Source organism: Motacilla alba, chromosome 2 (assembly GCF_015832195.1).
Source record: "Motacilla alba alba isolate MOTALB_02 chromosome 2, Motacilla_alba_V1.0_pri, whole genome shotgun sequence".
NCBI classification, from domain to species: Eukaryota; Metazoa; Chordata; class Aves; order Passeriformes; family Motacillidae; genus Motacilla; species Motacilla alba.
The window spans coordinates 33,602,580-33,622,081 of record NC_052017.1 but is presented as its reverse complement, the minus strand read 5'-3'; the positions used below and the strand labels follow the sequence as shown (position 1 = coordinate 33,622,081).

The 19,502-nt window shown below is 40.1% G+C and overlaps 1 protein-coding gene across 1 annotated transcript in view; it reads left to right on the top strand.

Annotated features, from left to right (window-relative positions):
- Positions 1–8,792: 8,792 nt before the first annotated feature.
- HIBADH (3-hydroxyisobutyrate dehydrogenase) overlaps positions 8,793–19,502 on the top strand; it is an 87,287-nt gene continuing 76,577 nt past the window's right edge. Inside the window, exons 1-2 of the mRNA XM_038127074.1 lie at positions 8,793–8,950; positions 17,215–17,375. Of these exons, the coding sequence (XP_037983002.1) occupies positions 8,887–8,950; positions 17,215–17,375 (225 nt within the window). The 5' untranslated portion in view covers positions 8,793–8,886. The remainder of the gene's footprint in view (positions 8,951–17,214; positions 17,376–19,502) is intronic.

Genomic DNA, 19,502 nt, shown 5'->3' with positions numbered 1-19,502 from the left:
AACATCACCCTGATTTTCCATTTACATATTGCTTTTTGATCATTTCGCACTCAATATTTCACTTAGAAATCATTTATATCACAACTGTACTCGGCCTTCAGTATTATTAGGTAGCATGGAATATATTCAGTGATGGTATGAAAGTTATTTCCAATAGGGCTTATGAAGAACAGCTGAGCAAGTACGACCTCCTGACCTCAAAGTGTTTGTTTACTGGGAACTATACTCCAGTTCTCTACATTTAATCTGTCTTGGACCAAGCTGACATTCCCCTACTAGATTTATTGTATCTCTAGAGACTATTAGAAATACAACATTGTCACTGTTTATCTAATAAGATGATAGTAAGATTATATTAGTCTAGTGATAATGGTACATTTATTTTCATTTTTTAATAGTAACAAACTGAAGTTTGATTTCATGTTTAGTGAAGTTAATGTGTTACTAGGGGAAAAAAAGACTCAAAATTACTTTTCTTTCAAACGAATCAGTAATGGAAATATTTCTTATTCCATCTTATTTGTAGATCAAAGCATTGGTTTGTGTACATGAGGAGGCATGCTATGTCAATTTTACAGAAATTATAATAATGAAAAAAATCTGACTCAGAAAACTGTGTTTCCTATATCAACAACTCTGGATCTTGAAAGCTTGCCATGATGTTTTTTCTTGTGCATCTTTTCCTAGAATTTATCAGCTATCAAAATGCAGGCACAACAGACCAAATTTGCATTTCAATTATACTTAGTTATAATCAAGGTGTCCAGAGTAAATTAATTTCTTATTAGTGTTGGTAGCTCTTAAGACAACAAAAATCACATTATTTTTAAATTTCAGTAGGGAAATGCATTAACATGTAACAGAAATGTAAACCAAAATTAATAATAAACAAACTGTTCCATACATATGCATTGTCTGTGACAAAATTATAGGGTTAGACTTAAAACAAAGGTGTGATTTGTATTTAAACTCTTAAATGTTAACAGAGTGAATTAATTTTAAATTTTTAGTAGGGCCGAAGTGTAGAAAAGAAGTAGGTTCTTTTATGTTGATTAATATTACTTTAGTAACAATGTCACTTTATCGAAAGTTAATTATTGCTCTCTTGATCTACAGTGGATTATGCTCTAGGTATAACTTCTTCTAGCAAGCCAGTGGTGTGGAATGCACCTTGCTCCTTCAGGGACCTTATGTTGCTTCCTCTAAAATCAGGAACAAACTCTTAAGAATAGAGTTGATAGGAACAGGATTACCTCCCACTGGGTGGAGTCAAGACATTGCTCAGGAGCATACCATATAAAGACAATCTTTCTAAAGCAATGTGGTTTCCTACCCTTTGGTGTAGGAAAACCCAAGGACTGAGTTAGTGCCAAGTTTCCTCTTTCTGTATCATAAGGAGGTTAGTTCAGGATTTTATCAGACTAATGTGAGGTTGATGCTTTTAGTGTGATACACATATGTTGGTTGGAAAAAACCTATTTTTCCTGTGTTTTATTTGCATGCATCTTTTCCAGGGAAACAATTACCTAATCCTTACTCAGACTCCTTAGGTTTGAGAGCAATGTACCGTGTAGCTTTTCCACATTGCTTTTCCCAGTTGCCCTACTATGTTCACTTTCTTTTGCTACATCAGTACCCAATAACTGGCAGAAGGGCATTGAGTGATAGTTATGCAATTCCCACACAGATCAGTATGTTCTAACAGGTAGAAGTAAAAATAAAATCACCATGACTGATACCAAATATTTATCATACATAGCAATACTTCTTTTGGATTTTGTTTCCTTCTTCAGCTGGTTTTACAGAATCTGCCAATCTAAATCTGAACCAAAGTCATCATCCTCTTTGCATTTCTGCATGTGAAAGAAGCTTGTAAAATAAGGTATTTAATAAACACTGCTAGATTCTAAATCCATTAGAAATGCTAAAAACATCTTTCAGTCAAAACACAAAAATTAAACCAATCTGAAATTGCTATGGGATGCTTTACTGGTAATTTACACTTTAATTTTTTTGTGTCAGTTCTCCAGTTCTTCTGTCAGTTTCTTGTGTCTATTCATGGTACAACATATATGCAGTCACCCACGTAAAACATCCTACTTATTTGTAAAAGACAGTAGCGTTTGAAGTTGCTCATAATCAGAACTGCAACACATTCCATTTAGCAAAATGCTTAAGAAGACTAGTTCTTTGAGTGAAATCTTTTCAGGAACTTTGGAAAATCCACATTATATTCCATGAAATTCAGCTAGATAAAGTGTCTCTCTTACATCCTCCTTTTGTGAGAATTTGAACAGGAAAACTGAATTCTTCTAGGAAATAGGTACTTGAATCTTTTCAGCCAGCTCTCCAGGAAACTCAATACAGTCTAGCCTAAACATCCTAATGGGATTTATCAGAGCTAAGAAGAGAACAAAAATGGTTGTGTTTAACTGACCTTGGTATCAATTAGTACAAATAAGTATATATCGCTACCCTGTGTTAGCCTGCCCATTCCAACATTTGCCTGATGTCCCAGTGAAATGCAGCTGCTTTCCAAACTACAGTACAAATGCTTCTGACAGAACAGACACTACATCTTCATACCAAAACAAAGCTTCTATGTTCCCCCAGGGCACTGCATTCCCACAGAAGCCTGGAATTTGTGTTCCCTTAGGTATATGCAACATTCCAAACTTCGCACATATTTAGCTCAAGGTTGATTACTAAAATGCATACTACTCCAGGAGATATCATATGATTCAGCAAGAAATAAAGCAGGTCCAGTTACACAAGAGCTTTTTTCCTGTAGGCAAAAATAACCACTTGCATTGCTGCTTATGCATTCCAGTTTGTTATCTAGCAAAATGTGCACAGCTAAGAAATGAATGCTGCCCTGAGAATCCCAACTCAAATATTTACAAATGTGAAGAATGTTATATTATGCTGGACCCAAGGTCCCTCTAGCCTAGTCGTCTGTCTCCAGAAATGACCAGTCAGAGAGGAAATACTTCGGGATATTTCTCTGGAATGCTTTCCCAGCTCCAACTATTTGAAGCTCAGGCCTTCCTGAGCAGCTAGACTTTGCTTTGATTGCATTTTCAAATATTATAACAGCTCTCTGATGCAGACAAACAAATGCAACACATACAAGAGTGAAAGGTTAGAAGGAGGAATGGAACACTGTAGGTTTGGCTACCAAATAATTTTGATTCGAGTTTCAAATGTACTGTTGCATCCACTGTAGTTTCTTTTGGCTACACTAAGTAGTGTTAACACTGAACTTAAATATCACTCTGCACTGAGGGTCCCACTTTACAAGCATCCTATGCTTGTAACTCTTGAGAAATTTATTGGAAATTTAGTTATCAGTCCAGACTATAAAATTTGATGTCCTGAAAAGGCTATCTCCCAAAAATAATGGAAAACAAAAAAAGCCAAACCAAACCAAACCAAACCCCCCAAAAAACCCCACAACAAAACAAAACCAAGCCAAAACAAAACAAATCAAAACAAAAACAAAAACCCCAAACAAACAAAACCAAACAAAACCCCAACCCCAAACCTCTGAGCAAATGTGATTATTTCATGCCAATGAAGTTAAAGTCAGGGGCAGACTCTGAAGTGAATCTAGATATTCTCAGCATATTTTGGCACAGTGTATAATTTCCCTTTGCTTTCAGAGGTTCCTCATCATTATACCTTATTATTGAGGGAAAAAAAGAATGTTAAATGTAAGAATATGAGAATCGACAAAAAATACTATAAATGCTCTGTGTTCTTAGAGTTGTGGATTTATTTCTTTGTTTTGTCCTTTTATATTGAGACTTTTAAAGAAAAATAAGATGGCCATATTTTCACACTGAGAATGAAAGGAGAAGCCTTCTTTACATTTTTTCTCTTTATTTGCATGTTTCATTACATTTCTTTACATGTCCTGTAACTTATTGGGCACCATGTACCAACACTTAAAAAACTACCTACCTATTAATGTAGAATGGCAGCTGCTTTCTGTATTACAAATACTCTGGCAAGTTCTCATGTTTTAATATCCATGTTCCAATATCACAAATCACGATGTACACCTAAGGTATACACATACTTCTTACAGGGTAAGAAAATGAATCTCAGTCACTTAAACACAACGATATAGATTTACTATGTCACTAAGCATTATTTGGGTACTATATAAGTAAATATACACATTTTTATGGTCTAAAACTGCAAACCTCATTAGTCTTCCCATGAGTAATAATTTGGTTTTACATTACCAACATCCAGTAGGTTAGGAGCTGATTAAAGCCTGGCCCATTCAGTCCATCCAGAGTGAGGACTGAGTGTGCCACGGCAAGCATTCGTTGAGCAGACAGTAAAACACATGACTGAAAGGCTGTAGGTTTACAACATTTCTATCTGCATGCCTGAGAGGGCCATAAACTGTGGTGCAAGGGTGGAAATAAACAGTGAGGAGTTTTTTAAAATCCTGCTCATTTCACAGGTCCAGTATAGGAAGCTGTCAAAAGCCTGACTGGATTGAGTGGGAGGATCTCCCGGCATACTAGGTTTGAGTAACTACAATGACTCATAGGGGCTTGGCAGCTAAAAAATCAGTTCTTAAAATAATATCTGTACTGTTTTAAAGCACCATAAGATATGCCAATGAAAATAGACACATACAGTTACATATTTACTATTTGTCTTTGTCATATACAATTTTTGTCCTGTTCTTTTTTATGTGTTGTACAAACGAAACTCTACCTGTGCTAGAGCAACAAGTAGGCTAGGAAGTTCTCCTTCAGAAAATAGTTCCAACCATAATCAGTATGATATTTTGAGATCCCATTTCATGCTTCAGCCATAAGGTTGGCATTACTGCTTTTAAGATACAATACACCATTGATTAAATAAAACTTTAAAGCCAGTTAAACATTGGCAATCTTTCTACCACTGGCAAAGGCACACTTGTTAAGAGTTTGCCTTTGTGGCATGTTTGCAGTGTAATCACTGATTTCTGGAAAGCTTTTGTGGATGATAAAAATATCCAGTGAATTTCTTTTTGTTAGACAATTTTATACTTGACTTACATTACTTGAAAACATTTTCGTTTAAAAAGCAGAGGTTGTATGCACTCAAATGAGGTATATATCTCCATTCTTAACACAAGGAAAAAAGAACAATTTGTAGAATCAAGCTACACAAATAACAGTTTATTTGCATTTTAACTAGTTTATTTCAGAAGTCATCACATACAAATCTTTATGAAACCCACTATGAGGTGTAAGTAAGGAGACCATGCTGTTTTGTTTGAAAAGTAATCAGCATTTATGTCCTGGCTTTTAATGTAAGTAAAAGCTTTCATGACCATTTACTTAAACCAAATTATGTTCTTAAGTTAACAAAGCTTTTTTCCTTCATTTTGTGGGGGAAAAAAATGTAATTAGGTAGGCAAAGAAATAAACACACAAACCAAAATTAACTAGCAAGACTTAGTGAGATAAACTTCTACAAAGGCAAAGTTACTTTTAACAGAAGGAACTTACTGTGCTATATGCCTACTAAAAGTTCAAACATCTCTAGAGGGCATTTTTGAGAAAATAAAACCCACAAAACCTCTATTAATTTCATTTTCTCCCTTCTGAAAATGCTCTGCAGTATAGTAGTCCTGCACCATCTAGTCATGCAAGTGCTTCCTTCTCATACTGGCTACCTTAGTGGTACTAAACTACTAATATCAGTTCATCAGTGTTGATAATGTAAGCAGAGATTCCATTTAGTCTAATCTCAGAGAATTTTATCTGTCTTCAAAAGTACATTCTGTACAAAAGCAATGTAAAAGCTATAGTATTATAGTGATCATGTCTGTAACAAGCCTTTATAAACAAGTGTGTTGGCAAAGCAATACAAGGCTAAGTCTACTACATTTTTATGAATAGGACTATCCTTTTACCACTTTCTTCTACTTTTTGGGGGAGTAATTATAGTGTATTTTTATTATGTTGGTACTAAGTTTATTCTCCTCATTTGCCTTTGAAACAAAGAATGCATTATTTATACCTACACGGTCAAAACCACCTTAGACATGAGAGGGGTGTAGAGAAAGATGCAACTATAGAGGTAAAACTGCATCTTGTATTGAGAGTTAAAAATCAGAATTCAAGCACTGCAGTGAGTACAGCATTAGACTCTTCACGCATTCCTCTACATTTAGCTCCCCTCTCTCCCCCCACCGCCCCCCTGAAAAAACCAAAACTGAAGTCACTTTTCTAACTCAGTTCAGACTTGATAGGAGTCTAGACCAAATTGGTAAAGGGTCAATGACTCTGAAAATGCAAGGTGGTGAAGAAGCAGGCTGGAATGCAAAAAACCCCCATGTTTTCTAAGTACTGTGTGATTGTATGTAAAAATCAGGTTTCAAAGGCTTCCGAAGACCTTATTTGGACCATACCTCAGTACAAATTTCTGCCAGTATAGCTGCTCAAATTTCACTTCTCATCACAAAAAAAAAAAAATCAAATACAAGATGTAGTCAACCTCTTCCCCATAGCTCAGTAGCTTTATTCACTTGGCAGCCTTCAAATGGCCCAGTGAAAGAGATGAGAGAGCTTACAAAAATGTTGGTATAATTGAGTCCATGGAGCTTCCAGTGTTTTGCCAGGTGTTATCAAGAGGAAAAGTTTCTGTGTTTGTGTCTCTTTCCATTGATTTAATTACAGGGATTTTTCTTTTTTTTTTCACATCATATTCTGTCTCAATGCTCAGCTGAGAGGCAATGAGAGGCAATGAGAGAAAGAAGCAACTGGGTGAAGGTATGAGATCAGCTAATGTGTGGTAGCACTCTCACATGTCACAGTAAAGCTACTACATGACCACAGTTGCCTTCACTGCCCACAAAATTCCTTTATGTTGAGCTCGGTTGATTTAACTATATTTAACTGTATTGCTTTATATAAGTAAATATAAAAAAATATATATTATGGCACTGATAGGAGAGATGAGCTCATATATATTTAGCCTATTCTTTCTGTGCTAGCATATAATTGAGTGAAGACGTGTTGTGGTGAAACCCGAAATCTGTGCCTCATGACTACACTCCCAGAAGTCTGTAAATGATACTACATAACAGCTACAAAAAAAGCTCTGACCTAATGACAGTAATCTAATGACTGAGGGAGCACCCAGAATCCTGGCACAACAAAGCAAGGCAAGTTTTTCTGCCAGGAAAAGAAATTAACTATTTTGTTCCATAGAGATGAACGTGGCAGTTGCAGGACTGGAGATGAAGCTTTCCTCTGAGCAGGCAGCACTCACCTGCCTCCAGCCTGCCCTTCCTGAGAGTGTGATGTGCTTCCTCACACATCCTCCTGAAGCTCTCCCAGAGCTGCCAGTGGGGTCTCCATATGCTGGGCTCTTGCAAATTTTATTGATATTGATAAACCCTGTGTTAGGCCTTTGGGAAATGTGCTCTGGGCACGATTGTACTGGGTTTGCGTGGCAAAATTTTGGCAGTGGGTGGGTGCTACAGGGCTGGTTTCTGTGAATAGATGCCCCTGCAGCCCATGGTGACCCTGGTGGGACAAGCTGTCCCCCTGCAGCCCGTGGAGGTCCACAGTGGAGAAGAGATCCACCTGCAGCTCATGGAGAACCCCACGCTGGAGTGGGCGGATGTGCCCAGAGGTCACTTCCCAAAGACCTCTGGGCACATCCACCAGGAAGCCTGCGCTGGAGTGAGTTTGCTGGCAGGATCTGTGACCCCTCAGGGAGACCCATGCTGGAACAGTCTGTTCCCGAGGGGCTGCACCCCATGGATGGGATCCTACACTGGAGCAGTTCGTGAAGATCTGCAGCCCAGGGGAAGGACTCATACTGGAGAAGACCAGGGAGTCTCCCATGGGAGACCAGAATGTCTCCCATGGGAGGAAGCCCACGCTGCAGCAGGGGAAGAGTGTGAGGAGTTCTGCCCCGGAGGAGGCAGAAGCGGGAGAGATAACGTGGGATGAAGCGATTACACACTCTCTTCCCCTAACCACTGTGTCGCTGAGGGAGGAGGAGGTAGAAAAACCAGGAGTGAAGTTGGGCGCGGGAGGAAGGAAGGGGTGGGGACGAAGTTTTTATTTCTCATTATCTTACTTTAATGCCATTAATAACAAATTAAATTAATTTCCCCAAGCAGAGCCTGTTTTGCCCAAGACAGTAACTGGTGAGTGCTCTCTCCTTATCCTTATCTCGACCTAGGAGCCTCTCGTTGTATTTTCTCCCCACTGTCCAGCTGAGGAGGGGCAGCCATGGAGCGGCTTTGGGGGGCGCTTGGCGCCCAGCGGGTAAAGCCCAGACAACGACGAAGCCAGTCACGACGAATCAAAGAATGGTTTGGGTTGGAAGGGGACCTTGAAGATCATCTAAATACAACCCTCAATTAAGCGCCAACTCTTATTTGCCACCTGACTCGGCAAAACAGCGCAAGGCGGCTTTTCCATCGCCCCGAGGGCCCCGTCTCGCAACACACGCTGTCTCCGCCAAAACGCCGGCGCTCCGCTCCTCTGCTGCTTCAGCCAAGCCTCCTCCCCCGGCAGCAAAACAAGAAGACGAAGCGGCAGCGGGCAGGCACAGGCAAGCAGAGCTGGAAAGAACCGCCTTCCCGGGAGCCGCGGGCAGCGGGACACAATGTCCCACCGCCCCAATGAGGAGCTCCAGCGCCGGCCCGGCCCCCGCCCCGCCCCACGCTCCGGCCCCATCCGTCACGGGGCGGTGGGCGGGGCCGGCCGCCCGCAGGGAGGACGCTGCGCGCTCCCATTGGCTGTGCTCCGCCGAGCGCCGTCCGTGGTTGGCCGCGGCGGCTGCCGCTCGCGGCGCGCGGGCGGTGGCGGCGGGCGGCGGCGGGCCGGAGGTCACTCGGCACGGGGGCGCAGCATGGCCGCGGCGGTGGTGCGCAGGGGACCTGCGGGCTGGTGGCGCTGGCACCGGCGGGTGATGGGTAAGGACCTATCCCTTCCCTCGGCTCCAGTGGCCCCGCTCTGCCGGCCGGGCCGGGAAAGGCCGCGCCTTTCCCGGGGTGCGCAGCTGCCGCGCTGCCCTTGGCGGCCGCGGGCCCTCCGAGCCCGGTACAGCTCCGGAGCCGCCTCCCTGTGCGGCATCCCCGGTGACGGACCCCCCGGGCGGTCGCGGCTGGCACGGCGCGCTACCGCTGCCGCCTTATTCGGGGCTCCACCGAAGCTTCGGAGCGGCTTGGCTTAATAAATGTTTTCACTCATTTGCTTAAAATAGCGTGCCTGGAAATCATCAGAGCTCACAAAAGCCTCCTGTGGCTGCAGTGACATGTCTGCGGTACCTGTTAACTAGGTTTGGGCTGTTCAGCTCTCTCAGTCACTGCATCCGATTATTTTCTTTAAACAACCAAGGTAGATCCAGCGGCACTTCCTCCTGTGTTGGCTCTGCAGGCACTGGTGCTCACCTGTGGTTTGTTCATGGGCAGTGGAAGGAGCGAGCACTGCAGATGTCCTGTTGGTGCAATCAAAGGAAGAGTGTATTTCTAGAACTGGACCTAGACATTTTCCCTTTCCAGAGTCCTGAAAAATCATACAGCTGTTCCTAAGCAGTTTAATTGCTGAAGTGAATGATTAAAAATAAACTTTCAGTAGTCTTTTCAGTGTCATTTTGATTGCAGTCTGTTGGTCGTGTCTGTCACTCTGTGGTTAGGCTCCCAACACATAGGTGAGGGTTTTTAACTCACAAAGTAGAAGACATAGATTCTTTTAAATGGCATATGGTTCTAAAATCTTGACACTTAAGGAAGTGTTTCAGGAATTACTAAATTTCTTTTAAATAGGTAACTTTTAAAACTTTGTAACTCCCCTTTAAGCCTCACTTAAACTAATGAGTGAAAAACATTTGACGATTTTGACGTTATCTTACAGTGCTCTTTTTGCTTCACTGTCTCTTTTCGACTAACGCTTTTTTTTTTTTTTTTGATAGCTGTGGTTCTTATGTTGTGATGATAAGTAATAGTTCAGGTGCGGCAGGCATGTTGGTTTCATGCTAGTAAAGTTAAATACAGGGGACCTGTTTATGTGTTTAGTATCTTTTGTGATACCACAATTGAAAGCAGTAGCTTTCAAGGATTTTTGAACTTTCTGTGCATGGTAACTGTCAGGTATTTCTGTAAGAGCTTTGAAATCCACTGTCATGGTCAATTTCCAAATGATCTTGTTCAATGTAGGGCAGATGGTGGGGATCTTTTTTCTTGGTGGTGAGCATAGGTGTGAAAAGCAAACCAACACTGGCCCTTAAAGTTGAAAAACACAGTTTGTCTTTACCTGAAGACTTGAGAAAAAAACTGTAACTAAGTCTAAGGAGAAATTGTGACTCTCCCAAGAAAATTCCATAGAACAGAATTTCACCCACAGCATTTAAGCTCTGACTTAGTAGTGACTGTGCTGAAAGTACTCTTGACTCTGAGAAATGTTTATAGGATGAAGGTCTAAGCGTTAATCCTTCTTAACTGCTAAGCTCTATTGCTGAGTTATATGTCCTGGCTTCCCCATCTCTAATGCGTTTACTTAGTTTGCCATTCTTTTCTTTAGTCTGACAGTTGGGTTTTGAGTAGTGATTTCATCATCTGTCCTGACTGAAATGCCATCCTGGTGAAGGAATTGTGCCAGCTCTGAGAGCTGTCCAACACCACAGCTTGGTTAGCAAGCAGGCTGTCTTCCTTCTCTTACTGGAGGCTCCTTGGTTACTTGGTCAGTTGCTGTTTGCAGATGGTGCAGACCATGATGGTTTGTTTTTTCTGTGTGTCTATGCTGGAGATTGTTAAATTGTCTAGGAGGAAGATAAAGATCTGAGGGCAGATTTTGGAGGAGCTTCTTGGCTGTGTATGTTTGTGTACTAGTCAGCTGGACAGAGACTATGTAGTCTTGTGTTCTGCGGCTGGCAGGCACTGACAAAGGTGCTTCATAGAGAGGGGTTATATGACCTTACTTAAAAATATTTTTTTGATGGATATGGAGAAATCCCTCCTGGGGACATCGGGGGGAGAGGGAAGAGGGGGTTAATGAATAGAGATTCATTAGCTGAGGGAGCTGTTCATCAAAGAAGACAGTACCATGCTAGAGAACAGAAATGTCCTCACAAGTAGTTTTGTTGGAGTGGAGGGGACCCGTTCACTTAATAATAAAATAGCACTTTTGCTGGTTTAACAGTACTTGTTCTGATGCAGGAGCTCTGCTTGAAATGTTGAATGACTCTATGCTCTGGTGCAGAGAAGCTTTGATTACTAAGCAAGGATTATGACAGAAGATCTGCTGCTCAGAAGTCCAGCACATTACTTAGTTAAGGAATCAAGTATACACTTGATATTCTTTTTAGATGAAAAGTACTTACTATATGGTTTTCTCTGTAGGTTATTAGCAAACATGTAATGAGGTATAGGTACAGATAAGAAAAATTATGTATAAGAAGACTCTGAGTGTTACATGATAGCATCTCTGGTTTTGATCAGTAGACCTTTACAGAGGCAAGAAAAAGCAAGTGGGATGTCTTCAATGGAAAGCTGGCCAAATTTAGAGTATTGTGATAGTCTTAAATTATTATTTTGGCAGAGTGTGCTTCTCTAAATCATTGTATAACCTTTAAAAGCCAGTGACCCTGGGGCAATTTAAATTCCATCGGCAAAACTAATAGGAGCAGAAGGATTCCACCCATGTACAGCTGGTATCTCCACCTTCTATATTTCTTCATCTAGTTCCTCCCAGGATCTAGTTTCAGTAGTTTTAGAAATTACATACCGAAGTCCACAAAACACAGAAGCCCACTCTGATCCTTTCTTTCAAAGTAGGAAGGAGAAAAGGGATGATGTCTTCTCTTGGGCTTGTACCAGAGCTTCAGATGCTAAATCAGTGGGAAAATCTGTTCATTTAGTGGCTTATATTGAATTGTCATTGTGTTTCCTTCTCCTTGTCAAGTGACTTCATGTGTGTTTTCTCAAAAAGCCCCAAGCGAAACCAGCAACTTCAGTAGCTGAGCTTACTTTGAGCATCTTCCCATGATCCTGTTAAATCTCATCATATTGGAAAAGAGGATCCAGAGAGATCAAGATCATTAATATTCACTGGTCCAGAGAGATCAAGATATTAATATGAACTTCAACCGCTTTGATTAGGAAGCTCTTATGGGACCGGGGTGTGTGGACTCTCACCCTTGTGCCATTTGGTGAATATGGTTCAAAATAAATTTTATAAAGCCAAGAATTAAGTAATATAGTTGAAATTATATTTTGGGAGTTACTCAATCTTGTTCTTGGCCAATTAGAGTAGAAGCACATTGGATTTTTTCCAGGCAGCTATTAGTCCCTTTCTGTTTGATTACAAAGAGATGTCCTGAGTTTTGCATATTATAGTGTTTGTGCAGTCAAGTGTTTGCAGTGAAATCAGGGCAGCACTGGAGCTGGAATTCATTCTTGAATTCCAAACTGTAAGACTCGTTACTTTGGGAGATAGTGTAAAATGAAATGTAAATATCTGAAACTATCTAAACTTGTCATCATTCAGGTTAAAAAGAAAACTGCTTTCAGCATCTCTATAAAAAGCTTGAAAAGACAAGTTTTAGGTCATTGACAGGCTAGGTATTCTAAAGACAGGATTGCAATCTGTGCGTTTCTGAAGTTACTCTTCTAATAGTTGCATTTTCTTCAAGAAGAGACATTCAAGAGATTCATAAACTCTTGCTGATTTTTTAAATTAAATAGTTCTTAAGGTAAAATTCTTATGAAACTGCACATTATGTAAAGTTTTTCTATTGTAGGCTGACTTTTCAAAGCAAAAAATCTGTATTTTATTGGTATTGACCATAAGCCCCAAATTTGGTGAGAATATCATAATTTGGTCTCCTCATCAATTGAGTTTTCATAGGCATGAGATCTGCAAGCACATATTCCCTGAAGAGAATCATTATTATCATTAAGAATCATCTGGGAAAAGCCCAGTTTCTTTGGAGTTGGTATAGCTGTAGCTGGTTTTGCTCACAATTAGCTTGATTTACAGATTAATCTGTATTGCTGGTTCTGTTCCCAGGGAAGGAGAATTAGTTGCACATGTTATCAGTGATAATTTTAAAAGCAAATTCTGTTGCTCCTCTTCTGATGTTCTGACCTCTCTTAGAAGTTAAGTGTGGACTGGGCATTTTTCCAGCCATGTGATTGCAGCAGGTTACTGTTGATTTTATGGTTGAAGTAAAATGGGCTCAATACCACAGGAACAGTTTCAGCAAATACTTATACAATTGATGGGATTAGTTAGCGTGCATGATGTGGGTATGCAGAATATATCAGTCCATAGATGTTTGAATTACAGTTATTTCAAAACTGAGTTTGTGCTACATATCAGATGCTAAAAAGTGCTAACATATGTGAGCTGGACATCGCATTCTGTAAAATCACCTGTGGAGGGTCATCTAATGGGAAAACATGGATGTTCTTGTCTTTTAAAACATCCTCTTTTTGGCACATCCCCACTGTCTTAAGTAGTCATTTAAAATATGCCATACATCTAAATGTAGTTGGTTCAAATTTAATTGAAATCATCTCTGTTAGACCCATGAACTAATTTAATCAGTCTTCTAAACCAGTTTTCCTCTGTTTGAGTACCTGGAGGTCTGGAGATTTTTCAAAATGGTTAATCAAATGATTTGATTTTGAAGTGTCTTATGTAATACCAGGCTGTGAAAAGTTAAACCAAAATAAAGTCAGAAACTGACTCAGGATTTGAACTACTTCTCTAACAGTCCCATTTCCCATGGATTTGAATATGTTTTAGCACATAACAGAAAGTGGTCTCTGATTCATGAACTGAGACCAAAAAAAAAAAAAAAATCAAAAGAGACCGACAGAAGGAGAAATAATAGAATACAATGACACAAAACTTAATAGTACTGGTCAGCAAGCTGTCTTGTATCACAGGCTAACTTTTGCCATGTCTTTTTGCAAAATGACAATTTTTAAGGGTGGCCTTATAGTAGAAGAATGTGTTCATTTCATGGATATTTACCTTGTGAAGAGCTGCCTTAAAGGCACAATGTAAATGCATGTTGGCAATAGGCACGGCACTGCAGTCTAATTACCAGCTGAAGTCTTAATATTAAGATGTGATGACAGTCATGAAAAGTCATCAAAGCAAAGCAGTCTTATGTAACGTTGTAGAGAAAAAGCAGACAGGTTGCAAAGAGGGAGTGAAAGTAGCATGGGCAAAATGTCATTCTCAATTCCCAGCATGAAGATCAAGGCAAAATTATGTCTGTTGAGGCAGGTGACCAGGTTCTGAAGCAGCTGAGATCTCAGATGTGATGGGTGAATCAGTGAGATTTAAGAAGATCATGGATGGGTCTTTTAGGCTGTTATGAGTGACAGGCATCACTGCTGGTGTCCGCACTGATAGCAGAAAAAGGTATCAAGAAAGTTTTCTGCAGATGCTGAGTTTGAGGTGATGGTTAGATGTCCATGAGATAATGTGAGAAAAGAAGAGATCAGGGTAAAAGTGAGGAGTCTGCAAAAATGAGCCTAGGTATGGTAGTCAGAATTATTCTTCTGATAAGCTTACTTGGAATTCACAGAAACACATAAAACTGAGGTTTGGAAGCAAGGCTTTCAAAAGTCTTAAATCTTTAAAGCTAGCTTAGGTTGCTCATGGTGTTATAAGTTTGCTAGGAGGATGGAGGTTCCACAGCTCCTCTGCATTGCCTGTTACAGTGCAGAACCTTTTTTCCACATCAGTGATGCTTTTCTTATTTCCAGCCAGAATTTTCCTTCCTGCAGCTTTTAGCCATTGTCCCACGTTCCATTGGAGTGCGCATCTGTGAAGAGTTCAGCTTAATTTGCTCTGTAACTCTTCTTTCCTCCCACTCCCTAGGTAGTAGAAGACCGCAGCCTTTGCTTCTCCCAAGCTCAGCAAAGACAGTTCTCTTAGCCTCTGCTCATAGGCCATGTTCTCCTGCTCCTTGGTCATATTTATTACTTGATGTTTGCTAGGCTGTCTGCAGTTTGATCACATCTCTTGTGTATTTGCTGTATAGAAGAATGACTGTTATTTTTTATCTCCCGCGTCTACTCTTGCTGATGCAGTGCAGAATGTCATTAACCTTTTGCTGCAAGGATGCACTGCTGACTCATGCTCAACTTCCAGTTGATGGGAATCCACAGGTTCTGCAGAGCTGCCAGCTGTCTAGCCAGTCAGCAGCCTATAATGACGTCCCCTGCCCCAAGTACAGCACATAAATTTGTCTTTGTTGAACTGTTTGAGGCCTGTTTGTCCAGTCCTTCGGAATGGTAGCCTTGCCCTGCCGTTTTTCAGACAGTCCCCCCAGTTTGGTGTCACACATGATGTTGCTGAGGGTGCTCATTTTTAATCATCAGTCTTTGATGAAACTTTTAAACAGCTTCAGTATTGACCCGTTAACATCATGTGTAACCAGACTGTTGCTAGTCTTTGAGCTACTGATCACTATTATTTGAGCCCAACACTCCAGACAGCATTTCTTCCTTCAGTCAGTTTTGCAGTCCCATCCAGTCCATACTTTCTTCATTTGGCTACTGGGAGGCTGTTCTGAAAGCTCTACTGAAGTCAAGGTAAATAAGATCTACTGGTATTAAGGGCTAGAGAAAGAAAGATGCTTAAAACCAGGGCTTGAAGCTCCTCAGGAAGTGGGAAGCTTTGAGCTAACTAGAGGAGCAATTTTAGATTAGTGCAAATGAGGGACTGGGGAAGATTGACTCATAGAAACAATGAGAAGAAGACTGTAAGATGATTGTTATGGCTGATGATGCTGGTTTAGGCTCTTTGTTCATTTGTTCCTTGGTTTTGACATGTAACACTTCTTAAAAAAGCAATGGGCTCTTTTCCTGACTTATCTCAGTTTTCACTAAGCATTTTCCTAGTGCAGATTTATTTTAAATTGTGCTACTTCTCTCGCTATGTAATTGCTGCAGGCATCTGTGGAAACTGTCTCAGACCAAAGTTCTCTCAACAAACCTGATTTATTAAATGTGGCACTTCCAAAACAGTGCTGCAGATGAAAGAGCATGACCATTGCTGGCTAAGAAGGAGCTTAAAGTCAGAAAGACTTTAAAATGATTAATCGAGTGTTATTGGCCTAGAGAGGATTCTTTGCTAAGACCTCTTAGAGTCTCGATCCAGCTTAGGCACATTTTCTGTATGTGCACTTTAGAGCTACAGTATTTCTGTAGTTAGTTAGCTTTGTTTGACACATACTTAGTGTTACACATTGTACATACACATTGCTTAGTTGACACATACTTTACTGTTTATTCTGCATAACTTTTTCCTTTGTCGTAAAGGAGAAAGTATTTTATGTAATTGGCAAAGACATCTAGTCACTGTCAAATTGTGTTGCCTTTGGATTTGGAGTGTTTAGAGTGATGAGATAGTGATTGCAGTAGATGAATGACTGCAATGCTGCTCCTATCCAGAATTTCATGTTCACTAACTTCTGGGAAAAGGCAGCTGACTGGAACTGTAGTGTTTTCCACAGGTTGTATGTTAGGCTTTATTGTCTTGGTAGTATGGTAAATAGAATTCAGACATTATTCCTGTAGAAGACTTCATAATTCTTTTTTATACTATATTTTATTCTAATTTTCAGTATTTAAACTGTGGTTGCATGGTTTAAAGGATTTACCATTTGCTAGGGAGATTTTCACCTTTAGGTTAGTGGCTTGTATCTGATTGCAGGATCAGAAGCATCTGTGGGGGGCTGCATGAAGTAAAGTGGCAGCCTCTGTCTGTTTCCAGGGAACATGTGCTACATCCCATGGCTGCAAGCAAAGTTGCAAATAGAGAGTCTGTAAAATATATATAAAATTGGTCTGTGCATATCCAGTTTAGAATTTAGACACATAATAAAACACAGGCAATCCTGCATATTTTAAGTCTACATTTGAGCTCTTCTCGGATCACAGTTTTAAGTACTGTATTTTTTTAAAATGCCCACACTTTCCTAATTACAATCATTTTCTTTGATATGTAGAAAAATCATTGTGAGATAGTATTTGTGGCCCAATGTGCACTATAATTTAAAGTTTAAATTATGTAAAAGAGGATTCACATTTGCACTGTTTTTAAGCACAAAAATGTTAAAATAATTGAAAACAGATTATGTGGTAGCTTTTATTATGTCATAGTTGTGCGTTAGTCTAAAATACAAATATGTTAATGTTTATTGTTTTGAAATCAGTGTGTTCTAGGACTATGGCTTCCAAAACCCCAGTTGGATTCATTGGGCTGGGTAACATGGGAAATCCAATGGCAAAAAACCTGGTAAAACATGGATATCCAGTTATTGTGTATGATGTCTTCCCAGAAGCTTGCAAAGAATTTCAAGACTTGGGTGCTCAGGTATAGTAATAAACTTCTTTATTTCAGCAATAACTGTGTGTGTTGAATGGTTCCTGCATACAATGCAACTAAATAATCTAGGTTTTTTCTTGATTAAGATCACAATCACAACTTAAACAGCACAAATAATACAATCTGAATCTGTGAGGTTTCGGTTAGAGCAAAGGTATGATTCTATGCCAAGTTAGTTTCCTGATGTTGGCCGGATTTGCTACCTTGTTAGACTTCTCTAGCTGTCTTTTTTCCCCCCACTTTTTATGAGAGTAAGTTGATGGCCTGTTCTATCACCTCCTGCTTTCTCCTGCTTCCTTCTCCCCCAGGTCTAGATGGCCAGTGGGCTGCTTTTCATCTGGTTCCTGCTTTGACCTTTTCAGGTTAAATGACCCTAGTTAAAAATTCCTGCTGGCATAGCTGTAAGGGTTATAGGGACATATGAGCTTTCCTGCTGCTTCAAGGTGTAGTCCTCAGGGGCAGGGGAAAAATCTAATTATTTAAGTGCTTGTTCTCTTGGAGGTGAGGAAGGATATGCTGAGAGAAGAGGAAGGAATGAAAAGGAAAAAGGAGGGAAGGAAATTGATTATATTAAGGAGCTTTACCTTCCTGCAATATACCCTGCAAAATCTTGGCCCTGTTCCAGCCAGTCCTATTACTTTTCTTAATCTGTTAATACCCTCAGAACCCCATTCTCTCAGATGTTGTGTCATTTCTATGTGCCTGTAACACATTTGAATGGTTTTGACATACCTTAAAGCTGTCACAATTTAGACAGTTGTGGGCAAATGGATACGTGTTTAAAACACAGAAAAAAGGAGTGCAGTGAAAAATAAACCTCTCATGTAACAATGTAGAGGATAGAAGGGAATTTTGCAGCAGTGGCAAGGAATTTGTAGGTAGGTCTAGATAGAGGAACTGTGTGCCTTGAAAGTCTAAACTGTTGAAACTAATTGCAGCTGTTTTAAATAATGAGGTAACATCAAGATTCCTAAAAGATAAAATGATACCACACACCTGTTAGTAATTAATTGCAGCTCCCCTTGAATAATTACAGAATCTTGGCCTAAAGTGGGAAAGTAAGCTTTTCACCTCTCTTCCTAGCTCCTGTTCCGATTTTGTTAAAGCAGCCAGCACCCTCAGGTGTGAATCAGACGTGTCTTGAGTAAGACTGGGCAAATGGAAGAGACTGTTTTGAACTATTGGTTGTATTTTTAATTCATGTTCTGCAGTGGGATCTCTTTTCTGTGGCTGCCCATGTTGATAGCTTTTTTGCCTTTGTAATAGAACCCTTGGCATTCACTGCAAGACATGACATGTGATAATAAAGTTGAGCTGTAATGCCTTTAAAAATAAAGTCCAAGGTATGTTTTAAGAGCATAAATCACTAAGAGAATACAAATAAAACACACTTAAAGAAAATATATGAACATAAGTTCCTTTTCTTGATCTTTAGGTGTAAATCCTACTCCAGCAATTTTTTTAGGAGTTGAAAACTTGTGGGTCCATGGGGCCTTGTAGAAACTGCTATAGAAGGAACATTGGGCTCCAAGGGCTGCTTTTTCTTTGGTCTGGCTGTAAGGGTAAAACCGTCAGGTGTGTTACAGGGGTGAAATGACCCCAAGAGACAGTAAACTTACTTAAATGTCCATTGTTTAAGGCCAGTGCTGCAACCAAGGTATATGGCAGATGCAGGATGCTTGACCATAAATCTGCACAATCTGCATCTCCACTTTCTTTAGCCACTGAAGTAAATAGTTAGGACGTGGTACATGTCAGAAAGTGGCCACCCACCTGCTGAAGGTAAATAGTAAGAGGAAAACTGGCTGAGCATGAGCATATGGAACCACTTGGGGTGAAACTTGGAGAAAGTTGGAAGACTCACACAGTGGAGCAACTGTATGTTTACACACAGTTACTCCACACTTCAGTTTACAGGTCTTTGTATCTAAATCCTATCACAGATTTAAAACATTGACAATGTTGCTGAAGTCACCTGATGCATAAAGCATCATAAAAATAGAGCTTTCTTTAGTGTACAGTAAGAATGCCATTTCAGGCAAACAATTATTAATTGACTTACTGTAAATATAAGTAAAACAAAATAGGGAAGCAGTTTGGAACAAATACAAGCAG